The following is a 16,756-nucleotide window of genomic DNA, read 5'->3' on the forward strand; positions in this document are numbered from 1 at the left end:
TGCATGGCACTACCATAGTACAGGCCTACATTGATGTTTTAAGCATCTTCTTGCTTTCCATTGTTGAAGAGCAATTAGAGGGTGGCAATTGCATCTTTCAACATAATCGTGTATCTGTCCATAATGCACAGCCTGTGGTGAAGTAGTTACATGACAATAACATCCCTGTAATGGTCTGACCTGCACAGAGTCCTGACCTGAGTCCTATAGAACACCTTTGAAATGCTTTGGAATGCTGACTTCGTGCCAGGCATTACTGATCACCATCGATACCTCTCCTCGGTGCAGTACTCCATGAAGAGTAAGCTGCCATTCACCAAGAAACCTTCCAGCATCTGATTGAACATATGCCTGCAAGAGTGGAAGCTGCCATCAAGGCTGAGGATGGGTCAACACCATATTGAATTCCAGCATTACCGATGGAGGATACCAAGAACTTGTAAGTCATTTTCAGCCAGGTGTCCGGATACTATTGATCACATAGTGTATGTTGTTGTTGTCATTCTTCTTCTTCGTCTTCTTTGTCTTCATCTGCTGCTGCTGAGATTAGGAGAAGAAATCTTGTGGCTGCTCTTGCCAGTGAAATATTCTCTCTTTCTCCACTGTGTTACAATGTTAATACACATAATTAATTTGCTTAATGAAATGATGTAGCCCACACCACTGTAATTCTAAAACTCATCGATTTTATTTCCATACATGGTACAAAGACATTGGTACACAACAGAGATGAAATTGCTAAAGTGAGCACAGAATTGTGAAGATCGATCATTTTTGTGAAAAAAACACCAGGATAAGGATATCTAAAATCAAAGGTAATCAGAAGCAATTACGTTCCAGCCATGGGTGGTGTGATAGACTAGTCATTGATCTTAACTGCATCAGTTACATTAAGGCTTTCAAAGTTAATTACAGTATTTTCTCAACTTATAAATCAGATTACACCCGAGAACTTAACTATTCCTGCCCTGGCTTGACAGGAAGTTTTAATTCATGTTTTTTTGGAAGTTGAATGTGACTATTCTGAAGTTCAATATTCATTCATTATTTGACCTTGAAATTTCTGCATTTGACTGTCTGACAACCCAGTTCACTTTTTAGTTTGCTATTTACCTGCGAAATTTTATTATGTTTCTTCTACTTGATGAGCTACTTCATTTTTTGTTTCTGCAGTTTGATAACAAATTTCGACTTGTGACCAACTTATAATTGTTATCCCCTTAAGCAAATTTACAGGAACTGAATTTCCACCCCAAAAATGAAGTTGCAATACTTTGATCAAAGCCTGTATTATTCCGCTCCATACTTTCCACATATGCTTTACTTTTTTAATTGATGTGGTCATCATTTCCACAAACCTTTAGTTTATACAGTAAAAATAATGAAATTTCACCCATTTTCTCCAAAAGTTCCACTTTGCTGAACACTGAATGAAAATACAAATGAAGCTTGAGTACTTATCTGTACTTATTTTTCCTAAGGCAGCAAATGATGCAGTCCACAGCACTGAATGTAATGTATGTGTTTGGTTAATATTAAACTTTTGGCCTCCAAAGCACGTTTATACATTGAGGTGACAAAAACTGTGGAATAGCGATATGCATATATACAGATCAGATGCCAGTAGTATCACGTACACGAGGTATAAAAGAGCAGTGCATTGGCGGAGCTGTCATTTGCACTCAGATGATTCATTTGTAACAGCGACTGGTGTGATTATGGCTGCATATGGGAATTTACAGACCTTGAATGTGGAATGGTATTTGGAGATAGACAATGGCACATTTCATTTCGTAAATCATTGAGTATTGTGAGATTCACAGTGTCAAGAGTCCCAATTTCAGTTGGTAAGAGGTGATTGTAGGGTTATTGTGTGGCACAGATCCCAAGCAGCTGTGGACCCAAGTTGTCAACAAGGCACTGTGCAAGCTTGTGGTGACGCCATAATGGTATGGGCTGTGTTTACATGGAGTGGACTGGGTCATCTGCTTCAAATGAACTGATCGTTGATTGTAAATGGTTGGGTTTGGCTACCTGGAGACCGTTTGCAGCCATTCATGGACTTCGTGTTCCCAGACATCTCACCGGGCCACAATTGTTCACAGTTGGTTTGAACAACATTCTGGACAATTCAAAGGAATGATTTGGCCACCCAAATCACCCAACACCAATCCCATTGAATATTTATGGAACATAATCAAGACATCAGTTCATACACAAAATCCTGCACCAGCAACACGTTTGCAATTATGGATGGGTACAGAGACAGCATGACTCAATATTTCTTCAGGAAACTTCCAATGATTTGTTAAGTCCAGACCACTTCGAGTTGCTGCACTACACCAGGCAAAAGAAGGTCCAACGCTATGTTAGCAGGTATCCCATTATTTTTGTCACCTCAATGTATGGTTTAATGGTTTCAGTCTTTAACAGTATCTGAAATCTCAGAAAAAAGTTATAATAGAAGTTTAAACAATGGAAAATCCAGGCTGGAATAATGACAATATTATATTATTGGAAGCACCTCCACAGGAATTTTTACATTACATTGCTGGGAAAACTCCAGAACTGCAATAGTATTGAAGGAAATTGACATAGATCCGAAATGTGAAATTATTTGGGTGAAGATCATGGTTAAAGCAGGCTCAAACATGGTAATTGGATGTCTCTATAGGCCCCCTAGCTCAGCAGCTGTTGTGGAAGAACACCTGAAGGAAAATTTGGAAAATATTTCGAGTAGATTTCCCGACCATGTTATAGTTCTGAGTGAAGATTTTAATTTACCAGATGTTGACTGGGAGACTCAAATGTTTATAACGGGGTGGCAGGGACAAAGAATCCAGTGAATTTTTTTGAAGTGCATTATCTGAAAACTACCTCGAGCAGTTAACGAGAGAACCAACTCGTGGTGATAACATATTAGACCTTCTGGTGACAAACAGACCTGAACTATTTGAAACAGTTAATGCAGAACAGGGAATCAGCAATCATAAAGCAATTTCAGCCACAAATAGAAATATTAAAACAGGTAGGAAGATTTTTCTGTTTAGCAAAAGGGACAAAAAGCAGATTTCAGAGTACTTGACAGCTCAGCATGAAAGTTGTATCTCAAGTACAGATAGTGTTGAGGATCAGTGGATAAAGTTCAAAACCATCGTACAATATGCATTAGATGAGTATGTGCCAAGCAAGATCGTAAGAGATGGAAAAGAGCCACCGTGGTACAACAACTGAGTTAGAAAAATGCTACGGAAGCAAAGGGAACTTCTCAGCAAACATAAACATAGCCAGAGCCTTACAGACAAACAAAAATTACACGAAGTGAAATGTAATGTGAGGAGGGCTATGCGAGAGGCATTCAATGAGTTCGAAAGTAAAATTCTATCTACTGACTTGGCAGAAAATCCTAAGAAACTTTGGTCTTTTGTCAAAAGTGGTAGATGGATCAAAACAGTGTCCAGACACTCTGCGACCAAAATGGTACTGAAACAGAGGATGACAGACTTAAGGCCGAAATACTAAATGTCTTTTTCCAAAGCTGTTGCACAGAGGAAGACTGCACTGTAGTTCTTCTCTAGATTGTATTGTCACACAGATGACAAATTGGTAGATATCGAAATAGATGACAGAGGGACAGAAAAACAATTAAAATCGCTCAAAAGAGGAAAGGCCGCTGGACTTGATGGGATACCAGTTTGATTTTACACAGAGTACACGAAGGAACTTGCCCCCCTTCTTGGAGCAGTGTACTGTAGGCCTCTAGAAGAGTGTAGCATACCAAAGGATTGGAAAAGGGCACAGGTCATCTACGTTTTCAAGAAGGGATGTCAAACAGATGTGCAGAACTATAGACCTATATCTCTAATGTCGATCAGTTGTAGGATTTTGGAACATGTATTATGATAGTGTAATGACTTTTCTGAAGACTAGAAATCTACTCTGTAGGAATCAGCATGGGTTTTGAAAAAGATAATCGTGTGAAACCCAGCTTGCGCTATTCGTCCACGAGACTCGGATGGCCATAGACATGGGTTCCCAGGTAGATGCCGTGTTTCTCGACTTCCGCAAGGCGTTAATGAACAAAGTAAGAGCATATGGACCATCAGACCAATTGTGTGATTGGATTGAAGAGTTACTAGATAACAGAACGCAGCATGTCATTCTCAGTGGAGAAAAGTCTTCCAAAGTAAGAATTATTTCAGGTGTACCGCAGGGGAGTGTCATAGGACCGTTGCTATTCACAATATATGTAAATGACCGTGTGGATAACATCGGAAGTTCACTGAAGCTTTTTGCGGATGATGCTGTAATATATCGAGAGGTTGTAACAATGGAAAATTGTACTGCAATGCAGGAGGATCTGCAACGAATTGACACATGGTGCAGGGAATGGCAATTGAATCTCTATGTAGACAATTGTAATGTGCTGTGAATACATACAAAGAAAGATCCTTTATCATTTAGCTACAATACAGCAGGTCAGCAACTGGAAGCAGTTAATTCCATAAATTATCTGGGAGTAGGCATTAGGAGTGATTTAAAATGGAATGACCATATAAAATTGATTGCTGGTAAAGCAGATGCCAGACTGAGATTCATTGGAAGAATCCTAAGGAAATGCAATCCGAAAACAAAGGAAGTTGGTTACAGTACACTTGTTTGCCCACTGCTTGAATAATGCTCACCAGTGCGAAAGTGTTACGGAGATGATAGATAAACTCCAGTGGAAGACTCTGCTAGAAAGACGCTCAGTAACTCGATACGGGCTTTTGTTGAAGTTTAGAGAACATACCTTCACTGAGGAGTCAAGTATTATATTGCTCCTGCAGTAGCCACCAGACAGATTGCGGGAGGCGCACATCGGCACGGCGCATCACGGACGGTAGTTGCCGCAAGTAGAGTCCCGTCCACCAGAGGGCACACGAGAATTCGGACACAACCTCTGCCGGCGTAACAACAACAACATCAACTCAGGCAGCACGGGCCGTGCCCAGTCAGTTAACATTGGGCCTGCCTAGGACACAGTACCGGTCTATGCTAAGTGACGTGCTATGTAAACGTGAACAGTGTTACTACAGCTCCCTCCTATGTATATCTCACAAAGAGACCATGAGGATAAAGTCAGAGAGATTAGAGCCCACACAGAGGCATGCCAACAATCTTTCTTTCCACGAACAGTACGAGACTGGAATAGAAGGGAGAACTGATAGAAGTACTCAAGGTACACCCCCCCCCCCCCCCCCCCCCGCCACACACCGTCAGGTGGCTTGCCGAGTATGGATTTAGATGTAGATCAAAACACTTTCTTCAAAATATAAAAGCATACAATACCTGCTTCCAAATGACTTCTTTGAGTGTCACTTCGATCAGCACTAACGGATATGAAATTGATCATATTTTTACCATCCAAGGAAAAATCTGTCGCAACGTGGGATCAGTACTAACATTACCCAACAAAGACCATAAATTTCTGCAAGTGAATCTCATCAGAAATGAAGAACAGAAATTGATCAACAATGCAACACAATCTCCTATCAACTCCCTGGGAAAGACAGTCCCCCAGCTAGTTAATTATAAGTTTCAGTTTACCCATGGCAAGAACATGAGGCTGTCCTGAACTCCTGTCCACTCATCTGCTCTCTTTGACATGGTCATTGGCAGTACATGAGTTATTTCTTATACCAGATGTTTGTGGCTGCCATTGATTTCGATTGAAGCAGTGGCAGAGTCCAAACCTGGGGTGCAGGATGTTAAGATTACTAGGCAGCGAAGCCACCCTTGGTCCATGGGTACCAGGAATACATAGAAAGGCTATGCAAGGGAAATGAATTTGAAGAAAATATTATAGAAAGGTAGTGAAAAAAGATGAGATTGGCGATAATGATGCTACAAGAATAATTTAACATGGCACTGAAAGACCATAGTCCCCTGAAGACCATAGGCCCCTGAAGTAGACGACATTCCCCCATTATTATTGAGAGCCTCAGGAGAACAAACAGACATAACTATATTTCGCCTGGTATGCAAATTATATGAGATGGGAAAAATACCTTCAGATGTCAAGAAGACTGTTCAAAACCACAAGCCATGGTTGCAAGATAATGGACATGAATTGTTTAGAGAATAATAGAAAAACTGGTAGAGGCTGACCTCGTAGAAGACCTGGTTGGGTTCTTAAGAAATGTCAGAACATGTGAGGCCATACTCACCCTTCAATCTATCTTAGATTGAAGACAGGCAAACTTACATTTATGACATTTGTAGATTTATAGAAGGCTTTTGACAATGTTAACTGAAATTCTGAAGGTGGTGGGGATAAAATACCGAAAAGAAAGGTTCAGATACTAAACTTCAGTTATGAGAGTCGAAAGACATGAATGAATGGAAAGCAGTAGTTGAGATGGGAGTGAGAGAGACAGGGTTGTAGCTTGTGTCCGATGTTATTCAGTGTGTACACCAAGAAGGCTGTGAAGGAAACTAAAAAGAAATTTGGGATGGGAATTACAGTTAAGGAAGAAGAAATTAAAAAAATGAGGTTTGTAATTCTATCATAGAGGACACAGGACTCGAAATAACAGTTGAACAGAATGGGTAGTTTCTTGAAAACAGGTTATACAATGAACATAAACAAATGTAAAACAAGGGTGACAGATTGTAGTTGCATTGGAATGATCACATAGAAAATGTTGTAGGGATAGCAAACTAAAGACTGTGATTTATGGGCAGAACACATATAAAATTCTAATGGTCTACTAAAGAGACTGCTTACACTATGCTTGTCCGCCCTCTTCTGGAGTATTGCTATGCAGTGTGGGATGCACTTCAGGGATTTGATGTATGGCATCAAAGTCCAAAGAAGGGCAGCTCATTTTGTATTATTGCAAAGTAGGGGAGAGAGTGCCATGGCTATAATACATGAATTAGGGTGGCAATCATTAAAACAAAGGTGTTTCTCATTGAGGCAGGATCTTATCAAATTTCTATCACCAACTTTCTCCTCAGTGAGTGGAAATATTTCATCGATGCTCACATACATACGGAGGAATGATCATCATAATAAAACAAGGAAAATCAGAGCTCGCACAGAAAGATGTAAGAGTTTGTTTTTCTTGTGCACTCTTTGAGAGTTGAATGGTAGAGAAATAGCTTGAAGGTGTTTTGATAAATCCTGTGCCAGGCACTTAATTGCGGAGTAATCATGTACATGTAGAAGAACACTGTTGTAATTAGATTAGGAAGTGACACAGTAATAGTAGTAGCTTAGTTTTGTTACTTGGGATGCAAAATAAGCAACAGTGGCTGTAGTAGGGAGTATAAAAAATGCAGACTGGTACTAATAAGAAAACCAGTTCTGAAGAATGAAAATTTTTTAACATTGGATATAAATTTAGATGATAGGAAGCCTTTCCTGAACATATTTGTGTGAAGTGTAGCCTTGTACAAAAGTGAAACATGGACGATAAGCAAAATAGAACCTTTTGAAATCTTGTACAAGAAGAGAATGAAGAAGACTAGATGCATAGATTAAGTGGTGATAAGGTACTGACTCTAATTCAGGAAAAAAGAAATTTGTGGCAAACTCGACTATAAGAAGGGATTGGTGGATAGGACGTATCCTGAAGCATTAAGTAATCATCAGTTTGGGTATGGAAGGAAGTGTGGAGGCTAAAATTGTGGAGAGACCAAAGGATGAATACAGTACCTAGGTTCAAAATTGATGCAGTAGATTGTAGAGCTTAAGAGTCTTGCATAGTGTAGACTAGGTTCGAGAGCTACATCATATCAGTCTTTCAACTGAAGATGACAGCCATCACCATCTTTTTGCACTTTCTTCCCAATGACATGGGACATAGTAAGCTTCTCAACAGGTGAAGTGTCTCACTGGCTCAGTTTCAATTTAAGACAGCACCTCAGACGTGTTGTTTAGGTTGATGGATGTGATACCCTTAGTTTTCCATGGTGCCTGCTTCTTTGTACAGTGCCCCTCGACATGTCACTCACAGTCAAGGGCTGATAGGTACTGTACTTCTGGGTGAGGAGACGATATCCACAGGATCCGCCAAATACAACCATTCAAAGCTGCTTTCAGGAGCTACAGTTGGAGATTTTTCCAGCTGCTTATGAACAGCAACTAACAAATCCCATTCCCAAGGGCACATCCACAATGAGACTGTATTTTTATTTGTGCAGTGTTTGTCTTAATTTCATAATTTCTCATACATTAAAAGGACTGCAAATTCCTTTTAAGATTTGAAGCTACAAGACCCAAGAAAGATATTTGTGTGAATAACAGGAGAAAACCTCAGATAAAATTGATGGATTTATTGAATTTAACTGCCTTGAACTTTTGTTGAGATAATGTTCACTAATAGACATGTAACAATTTCAGAAACAGTGGTCATGTATGACAAATGTTAAAAATATCACTACAGTTGGATTATATATGGCAGCAATAATATATGCAAAACACAATATTACACTGCAACACAGTTCATTTCATAAGAGTTAAGTTCATGTTATGATCATAAAAATTTCAAACAATGACTTAGAAGAAACAGGTCAGTGAGTAGAAAATAGTGAAATCATTGCATTAATCACATTCATAGACACACTGTGATAAGCACAATAAATTTTTGAAGAGAGATTGCTTCCAATGTTTGCAGGATACACAACTGTAGTTCACAGCTTACTACAAGGTGTGTTATGTGTAATGCTTACAAGCCTCTGAAAAGTCTCAGAAATATGCTTTCTAATCATGTAAAGATACACTTAATTAGGGAGGAAAAGACTGATAAAGGATACTACTTCCAAATTGTCTAAGGACCTGAAATGCTATTAACACTGAAGATATACTATAAATTTTGAGCAATTCTCCCAAACATTCAGAAATAAGTGACAGATAATGTAGAAATGATGCAAATAGTTAAAAGTTAGTCAGTAGAATTTCGTATAGGACCTATCCAACACAATCACTCTCAAAAGAAAATATGAAATTGGCTTATATATATATAAGTAAACGGGAAAAATACACGGATTTTTCGCTTAGCTCAATTTACGAAACTTTCTACACTAACACGCCAAAGGTGAACAATGAAGATAGCAAAAATCTTGGAATACTGAAAAAGCATTGGGTTGGATAACAATACAATTCCAGTTATGTGACACTCTCAAATTCTGTTGTTTCATACCACGTGAGAAGTGGAACCAATTGTATTAATTTGCATTGATTCCATAGCACAGTAATTTCTATAGCAGTGCCCCATGGTCTGCATCCAAAGCCTTTGCAACAAAAGATACCCACTCACTGCAACATTGGTGAAATGGCAACCCACCAATAATTCAGGCAAAAAGGAGTTAATTGGGTCAACAACTTATGAGCTGCTACTTAATAAATAAACGAACAACAGGCCAATTAAGTACAATTACTGAAATAAGCAGTAGTTTTATTGTACATGGTAACCTCGTAGACATTGAAAATTTGTTATAATGATATTGACCTTTAGTTGGATCCTCGTCCACTTTCCATTTCTTCTGAAGGGAGCACATCACTTGGATCAGCCTAGGAAACACTTAACACTGTTCCCAAGAGAATGTGTTGGGTAAGTAACTGAGTACATCCCTAATGCAGGCTGCACAACTTTTTTTCCAAGTTTGTATCTGACATTCCCATCTAATCTTGTTATGGAAGATGTATACATGATTGTATGACACGAATTCTTACTCCTCGTGTCTACAGTTGGCAATAAGTGGTCTGTGTTTTTTGAACATGAAAAGGGGAATATTAATTACTTTTTCCCTACATGCTTTACTTGTTGTGAGCTATCAAGACTTACTGTCCATGGCCTTTTGTGATAAAACATTTTGTTTCAATGTTTTCGCAGATTGCAACTCTTGCACAAGGAAAATCGTGGGACCCAAATACATCATCTGCTCAGAAGCAAGCATCACCAACAAAATATAGTAATTCGTATGAGTCTGGAGACTGTGGTGGCAGTTACCAAAACATGACAGCTGCATCAGTGTATGACCAAAAGGAAGCATTTTTTTCTCGTATTCAGAATGAAAATGCGCAAAGGCCAGAGTGAGTAAATTTTACAGCTGTTTATTATATGTGCACTTAGTTTCAAAAACTGCTTTGAATCTGCCAAAATTATATTTTTTCATATTGCATTCATAATGCCCAGTTTCTGTGTACATGCATACACACACATGCACTAATTAATGCATATGCATGTGTACATGCAAACAAACATAGATCTATTTTTATCCTCTTCTCCCAAGCTTCAACATAAGAAACTGTTGATTTTGAAATTTTTAGAATCCTCTCATCATTATTACTGTCTAAACTCTTACAAATTCTATTTTCTTTATTTTCTCTATTAAGTTTTACAAATTTGTATACAGAGTATTATCTATAGTTTATGAATATACATCCATATCTTATGGCTTTTATAAATTAATTCACTTGTCCTTTATTCTAGTTCCATATATCAAGTGTACATGTTCTTTGCACCAATTTCTGTTGTCCTTACCCATTGTCTCGGTAGTTTGTACCAAATGTGTTTAAAAAACCTACATGCTGTCATGGGAAACAATGTTGCTAAGTGTCAACTTTTTAAAATGTTCATTGCCTGTACAGTATAATAATGATTGTTTTGTAAATCCAGAAGTTTTTGTGTGGTCATAATAATAATAATTACAAGAAAGTGTAAATCAGAGAACTAACCAGCATTTTCACAGGTGGTAATTACACTCATAAAACTACTGTTGAACAAAAGATATTACTAGACAATTGGCAATTTCTACTCCTTGTCTTAACTCACTGACACTTCTAAAAGAGAAAAGCGAAGAGACGTGCACTACAGTGAAGCTGACATTAGAGACATTCAAACTTCTCCCAGAAATAACGTATGCAACAGAAGAGAAATGGTTGTGTGCCGAAAGTGAAATGTGTTTGGAATAAAAGGGGAGGACAATAATGATGGGGAACTTTCATTAGCTGACTACATCAATATGGAAAACATTAAATATGAGAGGTAAAATATTAAGAATTCTTCGGTTGGTGTTGATTATGTTTGTATAATGCGAAATGAAATTAAGCAGACTGAGAGAAGTCTGTGTATCCAGTATGATGGAATAGAAGAAAGGTTGAAAAAATCATTTAGTGTGTGTGAAGTGACATTTTGGATTTTTGTGTGATGAAATAAAGCGAAAACCATTTTATTTTCTCCTTCCTCAAGTTGTCCCTGCCATATGCCACAACACTGTCAGTCATCAGCAGAGCAGCATTTTTCAGCAATTATTCTGCTGATGATGGAGAAAATACAGTCCTGCCAAACAGCACCGAGTGTGTGCAAGAGGAACTGATGGAAATATGTGTATAAAAAAGAAACTAATTGTTACTGTGAAATTTTCATGTTCCATTGCCTGTACCACTTTAAGGAAATACCAGGCTGTAAAAAAATAAAAGGAACACTAAATAATTAATATCTTCCAGGCTGCTATATAAAGACAAGACATGGTTTAATGCTGTTCGTAAAAATCTATAGGTTTTGGTTGATTTTTCCAATGTTTACACAATGCTCTAATAAATGTGCAGATGGATGGAAAGAGAAAATATTGTAAGAAAATGTCCTGAAAAGTTCTTGATCTATTTACTTGAAATTTGTACATGTTACTCCAGTAAATAATCAGATGGACAAAGGCTAAATAATTTTTAACAACAATGTACTGATTCTTGGGTAAAACAGACTGTGAGAAAGAAAATGCTGCACTGTGAAAATGTCCAACTGCAATAGCGGGGCATTTAAACCATTAGACAAATTGTTTCTTCCGTAGAAAATACATATATAAAAACAGGAAAGTTGTATTTATGGCTTATGGACTTATTTGAACAGTACACATAACATGAATCTTTCAAAAATTTGTAATCCTACACGTTTGCATATTAAAACTAATCAAAATACTGTCTGTGAAGCTGCTATCCTCAAAGATCCAGCAGCAGGAGAGGTGTCTCATACCCCATATACCAATGATCCCAGCTGATTTATCCATTCATTTTAAGTGGCTAAAAGGCAGTAACAGTAAACAGACTCAAGATCAGAGAGTGAGAGAAGAGGAGATGGGCAGAAAAGGGGAGGAAACCGATATAGGGTATGGATCTTTCATCGAGCGAATGGTTGTATATGATTGTTAAGTATGGAGCTAATGCATCAGCATACTCGGAAAGCAACCTAATTGGTATACAGTCTGGACCAGAAGACTTGCTTTTATTAAGTGATTTGAGTTGCTTCACTACTCCGAGGATATTTACTTCTATGTTACTCATGTGGGCAGCTATTCTCAATTCGAATTCTGGAATATTTGCTTCGTCGTCTTTTCTTGTGAAGGTTTTTCAGAAGGCTGTGTTTAGTAACTCTGCTTTGGCAGCACTGTCTTCAGTAACTCTGCTTTGGCAGCACTGTCTTCGATAGTATCTCCATTGTTATCGCGCAGAGAAGGCATTGATCGTTTCTTGCCATTAACATACTTCACACGTGACCAGAATCTCTTTGCATTTTTTCTGCCACATTTCAAGACAGTTTCATTGCAGAAACTGTTACAGGCCTCTCGCATTGAACTCAGGACTAAATTTTGTGCTTCTGTCAAAGATCGCCAATCTTGGGGATTTTGTGTCTGTTTAAATTTAGCGTGTTTTTTTCGTTGTTTCTACATCAGTGTCCTAACCCGTTTTGTGTACCAAGGAGGATCAGCTCTGTTGTTTGTTAGTTTATTTGGTATAAATCTCTCAATTGCTGCTGATACTATTTCTTTGAATTTAAGCCACATGTGGTCTACACTTAAATTATTAATTTGGAATGAGTGGATTTTTCTCTCTCTGGAAAGCGTCAAGTCAGTTTTTATCTGCTTTTTTGAATAGGTATATTTTTAGAGGATTTGGGGATTACAATATTCAATCTCGCTACGACAACCCTGTGTTCACTAGTCCCTATATCACTTTTGATGCTCATTATTAAGTCAGGATTATTTGTTGCTAAGAGGTCAAGTGTGTTTTCACAACCGTTTACTATTCGCATGGGCTCATGAACTTACTGCTCGAAATAATTTTCAGAGAATGCATTTAGCACAATTTCGGATGATATTTTATGCGTACCTCCAGAATTAAACATGTATTTTCACCAACATATCGAGGGTAAATTAAAGTCAACACCAACTATTATCGTATGAGACGGGCACATCTTTGAAATCAAACCCAAGTTTTCTTTGAACCTTTCAGCAACTGTATCATCTGAACTGAGAGGTCAGTAAAAGGATCCAATTATTATTTTATTCCTGGTGCCTTTCCTAAAGCCAAATTGATCGTCATGTAACAGATTTACGTACAGCTCTTGATTCTGAACTGTAGTAGTGCATAGTAAAAAGGTGTGTAGTATTAAAAATGGTGTGCATTTAAGAGGGCTGGTGTTTGTATCTGTGGGGATGGGAGTGGGGGTGAGTGAGGTGGTTTACATGCCTGTCAACTGCTCAACATCTCAACTACACATTTGAGTGGTTACCTTTACTCTTTCCATTATGTGCATATCACCCAGGCCTTTCGAGCGTCATATAAATTATGTAGCATTCATAATTCTATATGTTAACTTTAATTTTCAGTGGCGTACCTCCAAACCAAGGTGGGCGGTATTCGGGATTTGGATACACTATGGAGACACCTCCTCGTAGTAGCTCTCAAGAATTCTTTGATACTGCAGTTTCCTCTCTTGCAAGTGTAAGTTGATTTTTATTTTCGCTTGTTTGTCTGTATGGTTTTCATCTTCAAATGCTTTGACCAATTTTCCAGAAGTGGTTAGTTATTAGTATAACACGCAGTATTAAAGTAAATAAAAGAATGATTAGAAGACTGCGGAGAATTTCCATCTGAAACCTCTGCTTCGCACAATTCTAAATTATAGTTAGAAAATAGTGTGGAAACATTGCAACTGACGCATTTTCTGTTTTATTGAGGCTATTAGAATGTTTCCATTCTGTGTTAAAAGTTACCACTTCAGATTCTTTCTCTGCAGTAATTTGGTTTTTAGAGGTACATACAGCATTTGAAATGGTTTGATGATTCAGTATCTCACACATCTTAGAGTAATCTATTCTTTGTCATCAGAGATTTATGCATGTAGTATTTAAGATCTTTAATTGACAATTATATTGTTGTAAACAGCCATTCATTGAATATTGGGGATATAGAGCAGCTGATTATAAACAGGTTGAAAATTAGATTTCTCCTTTTTTGTATCCAAGTAATTTCTTTTTCCCCCTTTACATTGTTGCCATGCTGTGCTGCCATAATCATGAGTGATATGAAGAAAAGGAGAAGATTCATTGGCCTGGCACAGAGATGCCATTGATAACAATAAAATTACTAACAGTGATACACCAAGTGCAATAACCCAAGTCTTGTGTCAATTTGATGTGTGTTGTAGTTTTCTTAATGTTTTTTAAAATAATCGTGTTGTATATCTGTATTGTTGATATTGGGAAATTGGATTACTGTGCAATGACAGAAACCTGTGTTTTGGACTGTTGGTCACCAATGGAACTGGATGGAAAAATTGTTTAAAGTTTATTGGAGGTAATATATATGGAGACAAACTAGACCTGCAACCTGATGTGAACTGATCATCTTGATAAGAGGTTGGACATCAACATCTAAAAGTCTTCAGGTTGAACTGCATGGAAAGAAGTGTGCAGCAACTTGGGTTGCTAAAAATGAAAAGTAATCTTTCTTAAAGACATTTCACAAGCCAACATACTTCTTTTGATGTTGGTAAAGCTGCAGTTGATATAACATCTGTCCTTTACACAAAATTTGTGATGTTCTTTGACTTAGTGTTAAGTGAAATTGCTTGTATAAAATAAGACACAGTGCATTGATCTAAAAGGTGGACATTGTGGAGATGCAGAATACTGGGTGTGCAGAAAAATAAGATACTGGCAGTGTTCCACCAATAAAATAACAACCATCAGTAAATGCCTAAAATATGACACCAAGCATAGAGAATAAGTTGAAAGTGTTAAATTCTGGGGATTACAGCCTGACAATAAATTCAACTGGGAGGAGCATAGTACAGAACTGGTAAAGCATCTTTATTTGCAATGCAGATCTTGTCAGATGTAGGTGATACGAAAAAAAAAGCTAGCACAATTCTCTTACTTTCATGCCTTAATGTCGTAGGGGATCAAGTTCTGGGGTAACTCATGAAGCCAAGCTAAAATTTAAGTCAAAAAACTTGTACTATTAATTAATTATGGTGCGAACTCGAGTGTCTTGCAGAGGCCCGATTAAGAAATTGGATATTCTAACTCCTGCTTCCCAGTGCATTTATTCCTTAATGAAATTTGTCATACATAATACTGTTTTCAAACAAACACCTCACTATGAAGTCAGTACTATAGAAATATGTATGTAACATTGTAATGTTGCTCACGTCCGTAGGTTTAACCTTAAAATAGCCTACATGTGCCTCCTGGGTGGTGCTAATTGACCAACAGTGATTACAGGCAGCCAGACCATCCATAGGATCTCCTGGCAATGACATATCAACTAAATAGCAGAAACAGTTTTTTTCAAAGCCCATTAACAAGAAACATTGGACCAACTATCAGACGCCTTTAACTGTCAAAAGCATTAGCAGGGCAAAGTGTGACTACCGTCAAAATTTTTGCTGGACAACAATATCGATGTCATCACCATTCAGGAAACTCGTGTTTCCAGTGAAGAAATATTCTGAAGCTGAGGTCGAATTCCTGGATATTCTGCACTTGGTGTAACTTACCACGAGGTGTATGGAATTGCTACATAGGTCCATAACAACATAAGCAAAGCTTCACTGATTTCTGTAAGTGTGAAGACAGATATACATACAGTTGTAATTCAATTGCATGGTATTACTATTACAAATGTTTACAAACCACCCAAAACAACACGGCCCGATATTTTTTTCCCCCCCCCCCCCCCCCCCCCCCCCCCCACCTCTTACACCAGCAGAACATCCTGCAATTTACATAAGAGACTTCAATATTCACCACGAACTTTGGAAGTACTCTCAAAATGATGAAAATGGGAGCATGCTTGCAGAATGGGTTGAAGAGAATAATCTTCATCTAGTGTTTGATGCCAAAGATCAAAGCACTTACAGGTCGGCTGCTTGGGACAATGATTCAAATCCTGACTTATGCTGTGTTAGCTTCAACGAAAGTGGCTTTCCCATCAACACCACAAGGAAAGTGATAGATGACTTTCCTCACAGCCAACACAGACCTGTAATAATATAAATTGGCTGTGCGGTTCCTGTCATACGATAAACTCTGCATGCTTGATGGAATTTCCAGAAAGCTGACTGGATGAAGTTTTCAATGGAACTGGATAAGACCATTCACTGGATACCTCCATCATATAACTATCAACGCTTCATTGGTGCAGTAACATCAACAGCTAAAAAGTAGTTTCAGACATTGACTCTGGACTGAATGACCTCAGACCTCTTCAGGTGCCTGGATTCGATGGTATCCATCCAGAATTCCTGATCCATATGGGAGGAAAATCTAAGAAATAGCTGGCAGAATTCTTCACTGACATCCTGCTGACTGGTCAACTTCCATTGGAGTTTAAAAAGGTGAAGATAATATCTGTTCTGAAACCTGGCAAACCCAGCAACATGGTAGAAAGCTATCGCCCCATTGCCCTACTTAGCTGCTGCTACAA

General features: G+C 38.1%; 1 protein-coding gene across 3 annotated transcripts in view; it reads left to right on the forward strand.

Annotated features, from left to right (window-relative positions):
• The window catches only part of LOC126156205 (ADP-ribosylation factor GTPase-activating protein 1-like), a 102,103-nt gene that overhangs the window by 31,278 nt on the left and 54,069 nt on the right, over positions 1 to 16,756 (forward strand). For all 3 annotated transcript variants that reach the window (XM_049916291.1, XM_049916290.1, XM_049916289.1), the window contains exons 4-5: positions 9,882 to 10,081; positions 13,654 to 13,768. In XM_049916291.1, the coding sequence (XP_049772248.1) occupies positions 9,882 to 10,081; positions 13,654 to 13,768 (315 nt within the window). The remainder of the gene's footprint in view (positions 1 to 9,881; positions 10,082 to 13,653; positions 13,769 to 16,756) is intronic.

Source organism: Schistocerca cancellata, unplaced genomic scaffold (genome assembly GCF_023864275.1).
Source record: "Schistocerca cancellata isolate TAMUIC-IGC-003103 unplaced genomic scaffold, iqSchCanc2.1 HiC_scaffold_1106, whole genome shotgun sequence".
Lineage (NCBI taxonomy): Eukaryota > Metazoa > Arthropoda > Insecta > Orthoptera > Acrididae > Schistocerca > Schistocerca cancellata.